Source organism: Acartia tonsa, chromosome 6 (assembly GCF_053477335.1).
Source record: "Acartia tonsa isolate MP-2025a chromosome 6, ASM5347733v1, whole genome shotgun sequence".
NCBI classification, from domain to species: Eukaryota; Metazoa; Arthropoda; class Copepoda; order Calanoida; family Acartiidae; genus Acartia; species Acartia tonsa.
Genome location: NC_137265.1, coordinates 1,462,183 through 1,478,136, shown reverse-complemented (window position 1 = coordinate 1,478,136; position 15,954 = coordinate 1,462,183). Strand labels below are relative to the sequence as shown.

Below are 15,954 nucleotides of genomic sequence, written 5' to 3'. Positions count from 1 at the left end.
ATTAAAAAGATTTAAAAGTTCTCATACCCTTACATTGCACGACATTTCTTAAAGAAAAACATACTATAGTAAGTACTTTCCACCCTGTTATTGTATACATCAGCCTTAATTACCTTTAAAAAAATCTCCCTAAATGACGCAGTTATGGGCCTTGAAAGGACATACAGACATAACTTTTATAAAGAGAATCTGAACTCTTCACTGAAGAAATACTGAAAATTTCCTGTTAGAATATTTTATTTTACAGGATTTGAATCCTATATCAAGCTATCATACCATGTTACGAGTAGCTGGACCTATTTCAAAGGGCTGAAAAAATGCACCTACTGAGCCTTTGATGGCCGTACAAACTTTTAAAACACAACCTTATTATAGAGTATCTGCAAACTACATTGAAAAAGACTGAAAATTTCCTGTTATAAGTAAGCTCGATAGAGAATCCCAGAATTTCAGATCCAAATATCCGTGTTACCTCGCTGATCAACCTGAAACAAAATATACAAAATTACAGTATTTATTATTACTTTGATCTTACACCAGGTTTTCATGTTTTTTTTATAAAGTTTAACTTGTAGCAGGCTAAAATAACATTCTCCCCTATTCCCACCTTTACCGCATCCCATCCCCTCCCCTCCTACTGGATAAACGATCTGAACAATAAATGAAATGGGAAATAGAAACCTAAATTGACGACAATATTTTCTACATATTAGCCATTTAAGTTAAATAGCAGCCGAAAATTAAACGATGCTTACTATTCGTACGGACTGACATTAGGAAGTATAGAACAGACGTGGTGCTAAAAAATACATATGTAACATCAAAATATAAAATATAAAAAATATCAGTTTTGCTTTTTGTAACTATTTATATATACAAAAATTTGCATAATTGTAATTTATTCTTAAAATAATACTATTTACATTATATCTACATTGAATTTTATTTGTAGACATGTTTTAGATTCATTAATACTAGCGGCTACGCCCCTAGAGGCCTCTAAGGGCACTTAAGGATTAAACATTATTTCTCGATACTTTTTTTATTATCCAATTGTTACGTATTTTATTTATTTGCGTCATCTTTCAAATCCAAGGATCGTGAGTGGTAAAACAATAGAAGAAATTTAAGTACATGAAAGTTTGGACTCTGCTGGTTGGAACCAAGCAATCAAGACTTGATAAAAGTATTCAAAGTTTTTTTTTAATCCAACGAATGAGAAAACGTGGAACACAGTAATAGTGTCTGACTGATTATGACGTAACAAAAAATATTAGCCAATGAGAGGCCGTTATTGACCAATGGTAAAATTTATAGTGGCCTCTCATTGGCTAATTTTTTTTGTTACGTCATAATCAGTCAGACACTATTACTGTGTTCGAAACGTGTCTATAAAAATTAGGGACCAGATAATGTTTGCTATCTTTAACCGTTGAACCGATATGGTTCTCCTTTACAAAGTAGCTTTTCAAAGGTCCTGGGAAGATTTATAGCCATTTTGGGGAGAATCACACCACCCTCTCATGAGAAATCGCCCCTAGAAATAAAGAATGATAAACTATTCTTATATATTAGTCAAATGCTTTACCATAGTCAAAAACGCCAAAATTACACATTTTTTCAAACTAGGATACTTGTCAAGAAATTTTATTCATATCCTAATTAAACTTAAATCTTATGATGTCAAAACTTTTTTATACATTTTCTACAGGGGCTTAAAACTTTAACACAAATATCATAATCATATAAGGGTATAGGGATAGGATATTGATGAAAATAATTAATCTGCACCCCAGCTTTTATAAATTCTGTTTTTGGTGGCATATGAATATTTGGGATAAAAAGGGAATTGTAGCTTACGCAATAATCCGTAAAATTTTTAGCAAGCTTCCAGTCAAATGCACTTATTAGGTCAAACTGTTTTTAAATATGCGTTTGGTCAACATTAGACTTAATAAGCGCATTTGACTGGAAGCTTGCTCACATTTTTATGGATTATTATATATTTCCTTAATTGTGATTAATTTAAAGGCCATTATCCTCTCCTATCCATGAATAATTTTGGATTTAGTTTACTCTTAAACATCAAGTTGATTAAGTATGAATAAAAATGTAATGAAAACAAGGATGACAACATCCATTAAAGCATTATTCAACAAATCAGACAGTCGGTAAAACAAAAATGAATACCTACTTATATTTAATTTAAGAGTTGCTTTGCTTTCTATATTGTACCTTGCTATTACAAGAATCATCTAGTAATGTTTTGTACTTGATGGGATGATTCTTATATTTCTCAATTACAAATCAAAGCTATCTGTTACGGACATACGGACAGACGAAATGACAAAACCTTCGTTTTTATAATGATTTGCAGAGGGATATTTTATCTGAAGAGAAAATCTTTACTGTCTTCATCTACAGTGATATCATATTTTCTGAAAAGCTAAACCAATATGCCAAGCGGTTAGCCAAATCATAATTCAGAAAGACATACAGACAGACGTCATTCTATTTCGTTAATAGATATATTTTGTTTATTTTCTTGTTTATGCTGGAAATGTTTTGTGATAAGTTGTAATAATGAATTGCATTTTATATTTTTTTCTAAATAAATTTCATGCGAAAAATGCTCTTTTTGCACTTGTGGTTCTAATAAGCGTGAATTACATTGTCTGATTTTTCAGACTTTACAAGATAATTTCTTTTATAGGCGATGGGGGCCAGGAAGCGAAGCGTAAATCATATAAATCCTTATAGTAAAGTAAAAGAATCTTTGTCTGTGTGTCTGTCCTGAGAGATCTCGCTAACCGCTGAACCTCATATGGTTCTCTTTAACAGTATATACAGGTTTATAACAATTTTGGGGGAGGGTACCACTAACCTAAAAAGAGAAATCGGCACTAAAAAAATCGACTCCCCAGAGGCCCCAAGGGGTGTAGCCGCCAGTAAATAATAATTCGATATTCTAACCATTTTCTGAAGGTTAAGATTTTTCATATAAATTCAAATAGTTAAATCTTAATCTAAAAGATATACAAAATAAAACATTGTAACTCATGTCACCAATAGACAACCATTACTAACCCCCACCCCCCCCCCCCCCACTCTTACTCCCACCATTTAAACTTGTATTTGACCCCTGTAGGTAGCTTCAGTAATAAATGGCTCTAAATAAACTAGCTCTATCCCACCTGGTAAACTTGACCTAACCAACTTAATTAACCACGATTTACCCTTAAAATTACTTAAGGGGAGAGGTGGCGACAATTGGAGTTTTAAATGGCTCTACCTAAAATACCTTTAGATATAAATTACGTAAACATTGGTAAACAATCCCTATATAATTACAAATATATTACAACAAGGATAAATATATCCATGAGTAATGCAACAATTTCAAGATGACTAGATTTCCAGAGATCTAAGGGGATAAGAAAATGGCCGATAAATTGATGTACAATGTACATCCCAAATGATGATAAACAAACTTACCCATTCTGTAGATTATAATTAATAGTTGAAATGTTTGGACATTCAATTAATGAACCAAAATTCAATAGAAGTACTCAAAGCCAACAAATAACAAAACGATATTTTAAAACTTTGGGGACTAGTGTAATAAACAGTTCAATGTTTGCTTCCTAAAGAACAAAAGGACGTTCGAAAATACCATATTTGTAAAGTAGTTACGCTACCAAAAACAAATATACATTGCATGTCCCTTAAATATTTATGGTTTTATTCAACTCTCATAAAACTTTATTTAACTTTTTTTAGTTTAACAACTTTTTTAGGATAAAATGTCATATAATAAATACACTTATGATATTAATTTCTGTAATAAGAATCTTTTTTGTCGATATATTTTAAATTAACTTAAGAAGCAAAAATACTCTTTAACTATTAACCATAGCATATCTGCATGTCCAAGAACTTTGGTGAAAATGTCATATATTTTAAGTCTGAAAACATGAATTATTGAATTAAATGATCAATCCAATTGAAGATTTAAGGGGTATAGTCCTTTCCACGACATCCCTCCATAAGGAGCGATTCTTCATATTTTTCACAGTAGCTTTTCTCCTATTTCTAGCCCCTGCGGGGGGCTCTAACCCTGCGGGGCCAATTACCTAACCCTGTGGGGCAATCACCTAACACAATATAACCTAACCTAACCTAAAATAACCTATAAAAAGCCATTTTAAAAATACGACGAATCGCTCCTTATGGAGGGATGTCGTGGAAAGGACTTTACCCGATTTAAGTATAATACTTTATTGTCTTATTTTCATCTGAAATTTGTTTGCTTATTGTTTTTTGATTTTTGTTTATCCACCATTGTTCATTTGAATTTAAATCGTAATATTTTTTAATGCTTGGCTTAAACTTATGTTGATTTGGTGTTATCAATCTAATTTATCAAATCTGATAAACAAATTTTTTTAGTAATTAAAACAAAAACAAATCATTTTATGTTATTTTTGATTGTATATAGTGGTTTTCTGGAAATCTGAACTATGCATATTATAGAAATTAATTTGATTCATATAGTAGTAGATTAAAGGTTTGAACGTCATTCTTATGACGCTATTTTACTCATATTAAAGCACATAATCACCTCGACAACAAGAGAAGGCGGTTCAACATAAGGCATACCTTTCTAAAAGCGAAGCTTTTTTAAAAGCGAAGCTTTTCTATAATTAGGGTCGGTCCGTCCGTACGTCCGTAACAAATAGCTTTTTCCGTTAATTTAGGCATGTTAGAATTGTCCTATCAAATTCAAATTTTGCATGGTGGTTCCTTTAGTAGTTAGGTACGATTTAGAAAGCGTAGCAACTCTATAATCATTACCAAAATGTCCGTACGTCCATTTTAAACATGTTGATTTTTTTACTTTTTTAACAACAAATTTTTATGTGATCAAATCATCGGATTGATCTGATTTTTGGTATATTGATTCCTGGGACAACAAAGTATAATGTAATAAGCGAAGCAACTCTATAATCAAGCCCTAAAAATGTAAGTATGTCTATAAAAATTATCCTGTATCAAACAGTTTTACAACAAATTTACTTACAATTTTGCTTTGACTCTTATAAATTTATATTATGATAATTAAGTTCTAACACTATACAAGTGTTAATGTCCGTTTGTCCTACCGTTTCAGTGCTACGCTTTTATGGATGTTGTCATCCTTGTTTATATAATTTTTACTATTAATATAATTAAAGTATGGATACTCTAATGGCAGAGCTCAGCAGCCGCGCGTCAGCCGCGTCTTAGCCTTAAATTTGAACCCTTGTGCTATGATTTTTTTTTTTTAAGAGGGTTTGCATTTTTATGTCAGGTTTAGACTTTTAGCTGATTTTAAAAAAAAAATTATAAATGATTGATTTCCTTGGAGGCCTACAGGCAGATGAGCATTGCTACAGGAATGGTGACGTAAAATTGCGATGTCAGATGCTAAATTATCAGCGATATAAAGGGATAAGACAATGGCCGATTATTGATGTACATCCCCGGTGATAAAAAAAAAAACTACCCCTTCTGTAGAAAACAATTAGTGGTTGAAACGTTTGGTCGCTTAACTGAACGAACCAACCAATCAAAATTTATTAGAGTCCCCAAAGTTGTTAAGCCAACGAATAAGAAAAAAATATTATAAAACTTTGGGGACTGGTATATTGTCACTACAAATTATAAAACTGACCTTTGAGTTGGATTGTTACTGGTGAATATTCTGATGGTATGGATGGCCTCCAGGTAAAAATATTTCTTACCTTTGAGTTGGATTGTTACTGGTGAATATTCTGATGGTATGGATGGCCTCCAGGTAAAAATATTTTTTCTCTTGTTCTGGATAATCCAACACACATCTTTCCTCCCCCTCATCTTAAATAAAAAATAATCTCTATATAAAAATAACAGGATGTCTAATAGTCTATGTGTGTGTGTGTTGTATGAATTGAATGGTTCTCCTTTGCATTAAGCTTTTGGGGAAGTTTCATAACTATTTTTGTGGAGGGTCCAACACCCTCCCAAGAGAAAAAGAAAAAATGCCCCCCCCCCAAAAAAAAAAAAAAAATTACTTTTGTCTTTAACTAAAATTATAATAAAAATTTGTTATTCAACTAATAAACTAATTAATAATTATGACGAATATTTATTTATAGCAACAAAAGTAAAGAAAAAAAAACTATAAAGAACCAGAAAGTTTTTATTTAGACTTTGAAATGTATAAATTCCCATTTTCAAGTTGAAACATTAACATAATCTAAGCAGAAAACTAAGATTTTAAAAGAAAATCTTCTAATTTACATTCAAAATGTAAATCTTAAAATGAATTCTTAATTTTAGACAGAATGGGAGCCGGAATATAAGTCCCTCATATAATTCTGCAATTTATGAACAATTTTGGATTACAATGTCCTCACAAAATTACGCTTAGAATCCATAAAACAAGGACAAAAAATATTCATTATGTCAAAGTTAAAATCAGAAAATAACGAAAATTAAAAAAAAAATTATTTGCAGAAATGGGTTAACATTTCATTGAAATATGCATTTTAAGTTTCAAGTAACTATGCATATTCTTACATAAATTAATTAATATAAATGGATTACTGGCCTCTTCTATCCTTAGTTTTAATTTTTAAAAATAAACATAACCCTGCAGGGCCCTATTCCAATGGTATACAATCCCCCCTCGGCTAATTCAACCTTACTAAACCTAACCTAAAAGTAACCATAGGAAATACATTTTCATTTAATTAAATACTTTGTTTGTGGTTCATTTGCTTTATGAGGGAAACCCTACATATATAACTTTATGTAAGAAATAAAATACTTTTAGCTGCGGACAGACGTATAAAAAGAGAAGCTCTGCATGCCATCTACAATTTATTCATCAGAGGAATATGCAGTGTTGTGGAGCCGTTTTATTTTGTTGCGGCTCCGGCTCCGCGGAGCCGTCTCTGAAAATAACGGCTCCGGATCCGGCTCCTACCTATGAACAAAACTCAACAACAAAAAAAATATTTTTCAAAGTCTGTTTTTGACTTTTGAAGGTTATAAAAGTTTAATTTTTGAGTAAAATGGACCTGTAACACTTAGAAGGGTTTCCAAATTATAAAATTAAACTTTAAGTTTAATCAAGGTATAATTTTTTTAAAAAATATTTTAGCTTCCCCGGAGCCGGAGCCGCTCCAGCTCCAGCAATATATGACAGCTCCGGCTCCACAACACTGGGTATATGGATGATGAGGGTTATAATGAAAATTTAAACAAGCGAACAGTCTTCTATAAGGCTTAGCTTCAATAATTTTTTAAAAACGTTTTTCTGTCTGCATTAAATTTTTGCTTATTTTGCTATATTTTTTTTCCTTTTTCTTTTCAATATATTGTTGAACCCTCAATGTTTTTTTTTTAATTTATAGTTTTGATCCATTTATGTTAAGTATTAAAACAAAAGCTTAGTAATTTTTGGATACAAACTTTTTTTTTGCAAAAATTATTAATTATTTTTAAAAGAAATAGATAGAGACCTACCTATATTGGTTTCTTGTATTGTGTCGAGTGGAATTAGAGCATTTTCGTGTTGCAATTCCGTACTCACGGAACATGAACCTCGTAAAAGTGTCTAACTATGACGTCAGAAAAAATTAACAATTAACCAATGAAAGATCGCTATATATTTTACCATTGGTCAATTACAGTGAATACTGGCTTCTCATTGGTTAAGTGTTATTTTTTTCTGACGTCATAGTCAGACACTTTTACGAGGTTCACGGAACATAGCTGATTTTTTAGACACTTTGTCTAGTTACTAAAAGCTTAGTAATTTTTTAATACAATTTTCTTGTACAAAATTTATTAATTATTTTTTTAAAACATAGACCTACCTATATTCGTTTCTTGTATTGTGTCGAGTGGTACTAGAGCATTTTCTTGTTGCAATTCCGTACTTACGGAACCTCGTACTATATGTCAGTTTAATTTCATTTGTTTGTTCTATAAATGGATATAGAATACATGGATATTGCGACAGGGGAATTTTTTTCATCAATTTAAGTTGCGCATATAGTCCTCAGATATTGGTCAATACGTTTCTCCAGGATCAGGGGAGGGGATGGAGTAAAGTAATAAGTGGATGATGGGGGTATCGTTTTATTAGCCAGCACAGAGAAACATATTATTTCAATTTCAGCGGTTACCGAGGGCTTAAGCTTTAGACAGACAGGCATCGTACTACTTTGTATAACAAATTATTATAGGGCATGTTAGAATTGTCCTACAAATCATAAACCTTTCTCTGAACAAGAATGAAATTTTCCTGAGTGAGCGGCCAGAAGGAGGAGGAGAATAATTGTTGAGCTGCAGCATTGCCCGGACTACACAACATACATTCTCATTTTTAAAACAATGTTAGAATTGTTCTGTCGATTTTAAACTTAGCAAGTTCATTCTTGTCATAGTTAGGTAGTTTTTAGAAAGTGTAGAAACGCTATAATTAGAAATTCAATGTGTCAATCTAACACAATAATCTTTTATGTGTTTTAATTGTTCCTTTTCATCTGATTTTTAGATTACTGATTTCTATTACAACAAGGTAAAGTGATATAAGCAAAGCATCTCTACAATCAAGTGCTAAAAATGTAAGTATGTCCTTAAGGCTTAAACAGTCTCCTTTAATTTGGCAGTTTTGTAACAAATTTACATACAATTTTGTTTAGACTTTTACACTTACATTCTGCATATTCAGATCTAACTATTATTTCAGAGCTTCGCTTTTATGGATATTGTCATCCTTGTATAATATTCAGTTTCTCTCCTAAATATACGCATAGGGGGTTACTCATGCGAATAATCTTTATCACAGCTAAGAATTTAGAGTATGTCAAATATATTATACAGAGTGTCGTTTTTCTAAAAAATATTCACAAAATAATACAAAAAGATTTATTAGATAGGTATTTAGTAAATCTTGTTTTGATTAAAATTTAGTTATCATTATACTAGTTCTCTCACCCTTGTTTCTAGGGGAGGGCAAAGGGGGTTAGGATAATAGCCTAAAACCATCCGTCTGCTAGCGGCTGGATATCAAAATATTAAGCTACAGACAAAAAAAATACACTTTATATAAATTGAACAAATTTTTCAGAAATCCATATAAGTCCCAAACTTTTCGTAGATTTTTTTTACATTTCATTTGAAGATTTTTCTTCTAAAAATGTTTACTTTTTACTATATGTAACACCCTGTATAAAGGATCAATAAAAAAAAGTTGAATATTTAATATTAGTAGTAAACAATTCTAAATATTTGAAATATATAAAAATTGAAACACTATTATTTAAAAGAAAATATTAAATATTCACGAAATACAAATATGCGTATTTATCCAGGGATCTAAAGGGATAAGACGGTGGCCGATTAATTGTCTCCAAAGATGATACACAAAATTACCCATTCCGTAGAATACAATTAGTGGTTGATGCGTTTAGACCCAACTTCTCTATATTTTTTCAAACTGCTTATCAAATTATAAAATACTACTTTTCTGTCATAATATTGACATTCTGTCAATATACAATGAATTATGACGACTATATTAATTTTGATTTATTATTTATCGCATTAAAGACAGCTTTCTACGGATATTAAAATAAAGTCAGTTCTGTTAGCCCCGAAGGGCCGAAGGTCTGGATTAACAAAACTGGTATTAATCTTATAGTTTTTATTTCATTATTCAAGATCAATTGTCTGTAATACGTTGCTATACATGGTATTATCAGGGTGGCTGAGAATCAGTTCTAATCCAGCGGACATTAATCGGTTTCAAAGCCATACTAAAAAACCAGTTATTGCTAAGATAATATCGACATACCATTAAAAAAAAACATTTATAGCATTGAATTAATGGCTGATTTATCATCGACATAATAATAGGTATTATTGATATAATAACTATCCCAAATTTTGATAGGGATTGTAGAAACATTTCACTCAAACAAAAAATATTTTCAATAAATAAAAAAAAAACATATTGAAGCCATAAAAAATAATAAAAATAACATGAACACTTGTTCGTTGTTTAATTGTTTAAATAAATAGGACAATTTTGTCCATATGTTGCGTAGCAACAACAAGTTTACTAAATTTAGTTAACCAAAGAAGAATAATCTGTAGGTAATGTAATATGGTGACAAACGTGATAAATTGATGTACATATCCAATGATGATATACAAAATTACCCCTTCTGAGGTACACACTCAACGTAAGTAACTAAATACTCAAAATTTAATAAAACTCCCAAAATTGTCAAGCCAACGAATATGGAAACGTTATCATAAAACTTTGGGGACTAGTGCATTTAACAGCCCAATGTCACCTCTTTCCCTGAGGAATTACGCATATTCGGCATATCTTTTCTTACCAAGATTCCTGATCAGGTATTAGATAAGTTTCTTTGCAGGTATTGTATCTAAATCAAATAATTATAATATTATTATAATAATATTCTGTTAGATAAGAAATTCGATAAATTTAGTTTTTGTAATTGATTATACGAAAACACTATAATTATAGAGAATCCTTGATTATAAACAAAAATCTTATCCTAATTTATTGTTAAAATGTGCAACGCTAAGGGATTTAAATAAACTAATGAAAAAGCAAGCTAAGCCACTAGTAAAACCAATTGGGTACTCAATAATCATAAATCTTACGAAGTAGATGGATTAACACATCAAGAACAGGTTTAGATATCCGTCTATTATTACAGTTATGAAATTTGTGGCATTTGCTAGCATGTTTATAGGGCCTTCTAGTAATCTATTGAAAATCAAAAGTGAATTTTCAAGGGCTATTTAGCTCTATATATCTTTTATCTAATGCAATCTGTCTTAATGTAAGGAAGGTATAACTTTAAGGACCTAAAAATCAATAAAATTAGGTTTAACTTAGTCCTTAATTTCTTGATTTTATACTAAATCACAATAAGAGATTAAATTGAGTATCTCAACTGGGTCTTATTTTCAAAATAAAATATATATGGTGGGTGAAGGAATCCCTCACAAACTAGGGGGAAAACCCATAGAGGTTAAGGGCAAAAAGCAGCGTTGCGGAGCCGTTTGATTTTGGTGCGGCTCCGGTTCCGGCTCCGCGGAGCCGTGCCGTCTGTGATGAAGGCGGCTCCGGCTCCGACCTAAAATCAAGAAAAACTCGACATATTTTTTTTCTCCCACGTCTATTTTTGACTTTTGAAGGTTTTAAAAGTTCAATTTTTGATAAAAATGGACTTGAAAAACTTAAAAGGGGCATTTGCACATGACAAAACAGAGTTACCAAATTATAATTTATAAAAAAATCTCTTTATTTATCTAGTCCGGAGCCGGAGCCGTTTTTAACGAATATTACGGCTCCAGCTCCAGCTCCGGCAAAATATGGCGGCTCCATGGCTCCCGGCTCCGGCTCCGCAACACTGGCAAAAAGACTAACAAGAATAAAAAGTAGATAATGTTAAAAAAGCTATATACTGAAAAATTTCTCAATACTAGATCAAAGATAAAAGTAAGCTACCGTGATTACATAATATTTGATCGTTGTTGTATAAAAATTCAGGAAGTAAAAGGACAATGGCATCTAAATTAACTTTGAAACTACTGAACGTAAAATTTGATACAAAACAAACATCATTGAATCCTTTTTTGTATAAAATTAAAAGTTATTAAGGGAAAGAACAATAAAAGAAAAAAATGTTCTTGCCTATGTATAAAATGCAGGAATCAAAAGGGATAAGACAATGGCTGATTGATGTCCATCCCCAATGATGAATACACTAATACTACCCCATCTGTTAGTGGTTGGAACGCTTGAACACCCAACATAATGATCCAATCAATCAAAATTTAAATAAAGTCCCCAAAGTTGTTTAGCCAACGAATATGAAAACGTTATTATAAAACTTTGGGGACTAGTATAATAAAAAGCCGAATGTACCCTTCTTCCCTAATAAAATGTAAAGATATTTATCCTGGCGCCACTTAATGTGCAAAAATAAGCAACACATTTCTGGTGTCCTAATTTTCTTGCAAAAAAAATTTAACTTAGATTAAGAACTGCCTAAATAAAGACAACTTTGCCATAGAGACATTTCCTTTGAAATTATTTGTGCAAATTTTAATTTTTAAACAATAATGAGTAGATTTTCTAATTCTGCACTTGTAACCCAGGACAAAAAATTAATAAAACAAAATGTAAAAACATTTAGGGCTAGAAGCGGCTTTACCAGGATTTAATTTAAATAGCCCATTGTACAGTGGGTCAAATAATAAAAAAAATATTAGGATTCAATGTGTGTTCAACCAAAACTCTAGCTGTAACCCTTGAACCATATTTTAATCCTGTCTTGTCCCGACTGTATATACATATTAAAACAATTTTACAAAAAAAATCAGGTTTTGACCTTCTCAGTACCTGCTAAAAAAATGTCGTGAATTATTTTAATAACACAAATAGAATTCCTTTTAAGACTTTCTTTTAACAGCATAGTCTAAATAATCTAAGAAGCAAAGTATTCTCACATAGTAACTTAAACTTTTGTTTTTCTAAAAAAATTTTGTACTAAGGCCTTATCAAATTTTCTTGGGAAAAAACAATTTGTTTTTGTTATATCATAATTTTTTTTACATTTTTTATATAAAAAAGATTCCATAATATAATATTTTGTCCGCTTAAAAAAAATAAGATATCTATGTCGATGAGGTATATTACAATTGAATTTAACATGAAAGAATCACCTTTGGAATGATGATTTCTAGATCGATTAGGTACTGCAAAAACCAATATTAAAATTAAAGATAGAATTAAAATTTTTTAAGATGAACTAATGAAAGGGTGTGTTTTTAAGCATGTTGACATCCTTGTTGTAACTTTAATGTGACGTCATAAAAATGAGGATTATCCATCAATTTTTTAGAGGTTTTCTTTCCCACTTCTCCTCTCATCTCCCTCATTTTTAAGACGTCCCATGGCTGATCTTTAAGAAACTTTGTAAAGTTACATCCTTGTTCCATTTTCTCTGCTATAAACATAAAAATCTAACCTTGAAAACGCAAAAGTAAAATTAAAGAAGGCAGAACAAAAGCATTAGGCAAAATCTCATATTTGACCAGTTGAGTGCTGAAAAACAAATCTCCCCCAAAGTCTGAATATTGTGCATCCCAAAGGTTGAACTATGAAATAAAGATTGAGAGATAAAATGGGAGATGACATTGGGCTGTTTATTACACTAGTCCCCGAAGTTTTATAATAACGTAATCTTATTCGTTGGATAAACAACTTTGGGGACTTTTATATGTGATCCCAGGAAAGGAGAGGACATTGGACTGTTTATTATACTAGTCCCCAAAGTTTTATAATAACGTTATCTTATTCGTTGCATAACCAACTTTGGGGACTTTTGAATGTTTGATTCATTAAGTTAAGTGTCCAAACGTTTTTACCACTAATATTAATCTACAGAAGGTGTAATTTCATATTTCATTGTTTCAACCAATAATTGTAATCTAAGAAAGAGATAGTTTTGTGTATTATCATTGGGAATGTACTTCAATTTATCGGCCATTGTCTTATCCCTTTAGATTCCTGAGGTGATCCCCGTACAAAAAAGTAATTCTGCTAAGTTTTTTGTTTGTTTGCAAATTTCTTACTGCTAAATATTTTTTTGCGGAAATGTTTTATTTTTGCACAAAAATTAGGCCCTTATAATATGGAGCATATGAAATTACTTTTGTATAGTAAAGCAGATTATCTACTATCTGTTTAAAAATCCTATAAGAAAGCTCTGTATAGTGCCTATTAAAAAATGATGTCATACAATACAAATGATCTATGATAGGCCATTACACAGACTAAGTTACCAATAGCAGGCCAGTAAACATTTTAATTGACCAATGGTAGGCTAGTGCGACGTCATTTTTATAGGCACTTTAAAAAGCTTCTCCTATATGATTTTAATGCAGATTATATAGTTGCTATGCTTTCTTGATTGTACTTTACTTAAAAGGAAAACAACATCCAAAGTTTAAAAGCGCTAGGACAATTCTAACATTCTAAATTCTAAATCAACCATCAAAGTTATTAAGCGCACTGTACTTAAAATATATTCCTTACTAGTAAATTTTTCTTCTTTTTGATTTATGATAACTGTAAATGCATTTTTAGAAGCTATTTAATTCTTTAAAAATGTAACATGCGTAGGTAGTTTTTGCGCAATTTTAAGTTTAAAAGAAAATGTATAAAACTTCTCTTAATTTCTTAACAAAAGATTTTAGGGTATAGACCCTTTCGTGACAACGCCTCTTAAGGGGCGTTTCGTCGTATTTTCACAGTAGCTTTTGTTACGTTATTTTAGATTGGGTTAAGTGATTACCCGGTAGGGTTAGGTAATTAGCCCCGCAACGCTCCTAAAGATCCGTTGTTACCGTCTCAGGACCTTTAAAAAGCTGTATTGCAAAGGAGAACCATATAGGTTTAGAGGTTAGCGAGATCCTTCGATGCAGATAGACAAATAGACATCCTGTTACTTTTATATTAGAACTAATGTCTTAAAACATTAATTGTAGTTATGAGAATGTATTCCTGAAGGCATCTCATGGCTTGAGATGGGTCTCCTTGCAAAATAAGCCCCTTGTTTTCTTTCTTCCTCGCAATAGCTCAACTAAACCAGTAAGATATATGAATGGATTAAAATACAACTAAACCAGTGAGATACACGAATGAATTAATAATTTAACTGAATCAGTAAGATACACGAATAGATTAATAATTTTACAAACCAGTAAGATACACAAATAGATTGATATTCCACAACTAAACCAGTAAGATACACGAATAGATTGATATTCCACAACTAAACCAGTAAGATACACGCAAATAGATTAATATTTCATCTAAACCAGTAAGATACGCGAATAGTTTAATGACTCAACAAAAACCGTAAGATACAGGAATGAATTATCTTGATTAGAATTTATTATTTTAAAAATAAAATAAAAATAAACACTATTAATCAAATCGTTTAGGTATTAGTTTTTTTACTTGTATTTATTAGATCGTAGTATAGACAGTTTTCCGCGGACATTAAAATGAAAGTTAACAAAACTGGCATTAATTAACGATTTTCATTTTAATATTCATGGGAAATTGTCTTTTATACGATGCAATACATAATTATTCAGTATAGCTGAGAACTGGTTCTAATCCACCGGATAGTAATCGGTTTCAAAGCCATTCTGTAAAGTATTTAAGATTTTTTGGTCATTTATCGATTTAAACGAAGATTTTAACATTCATATATTGATAAGAGATCCACAAAAAAAAGAAACTTTAAAACAAACACTAGTTTTGTCAACCGAAAATCAGTTTTACTACTAGTATGGAAACCCTCCATTATGAAATAATCCATTCATAAATCTAACTGTAAACCTAGTTTTGTTTCTTGATTTTTTAATATGTCAAACTCATCTTCACTGTTTTTTTTTTCACCAAATGATTGTGACAAATTTTCACTTTGTAATTTTATGACACTTTCATTTTTCTCTATTTATCACTTTATTTATTATTTTTACATTTTATTTGATGTTGATGGATTATAATATGTTTAGCTGTCTGTCTTCTCAGATATCTGAAAATAAATAGATTTTGTTAATTAAGTAAAATAATGAAACAAGAATGACAACCCTTATAAGAAGCGAAGCTTATAAAATTAAAATTATTTTGTAATAAAAAAAAACAACTACTAGGGATATAAAGGGATAAGACAATGGCCGATAAATTGATGTACATCCCCAATGATGATTCACAAATTTACCCCTTCAGTATATTAAATTAGTGGTTGAAACATTTTAACGCCCAACTTAATGACCCAACCAATCAAAATTTACTAA

At 30.8% G+C, this 15,954-nt stretch overlaps 1 protein-coding gene across 1 annotated transcript; it reads right to left on the bottom strand.

Annotated features, from left to right (window-relative positions):
- Positions 1-29: 29 nt before the first annotated feature.
- On the bottom strand, positions 30-15,694 carry LOC145321463 (uncharacterized). Its single transcript, XM_080162884.1, has 7 exons — positions 15,494-15,694; positions 14,650-14,726; positions 8,338-8,395; positions 7,905-7,984; positions 5,784-5,895; positions 392-485; positions 30-47 (listed from the first exon to the last, which is right to left on the bottom strand). Exons 2-7 carry the CDS (start codon positions 14,660-14,662, stop codon positions 30-32), a joined length of 375 nt encoding a protein of 124 aa, XP_080019010.1. The 5' UTR covers positions 14,663-14,726; positions 15,494-15,694.
- Between the last annotated feature and the right edge of the window lie 260 nt (positions 15,695-15,954).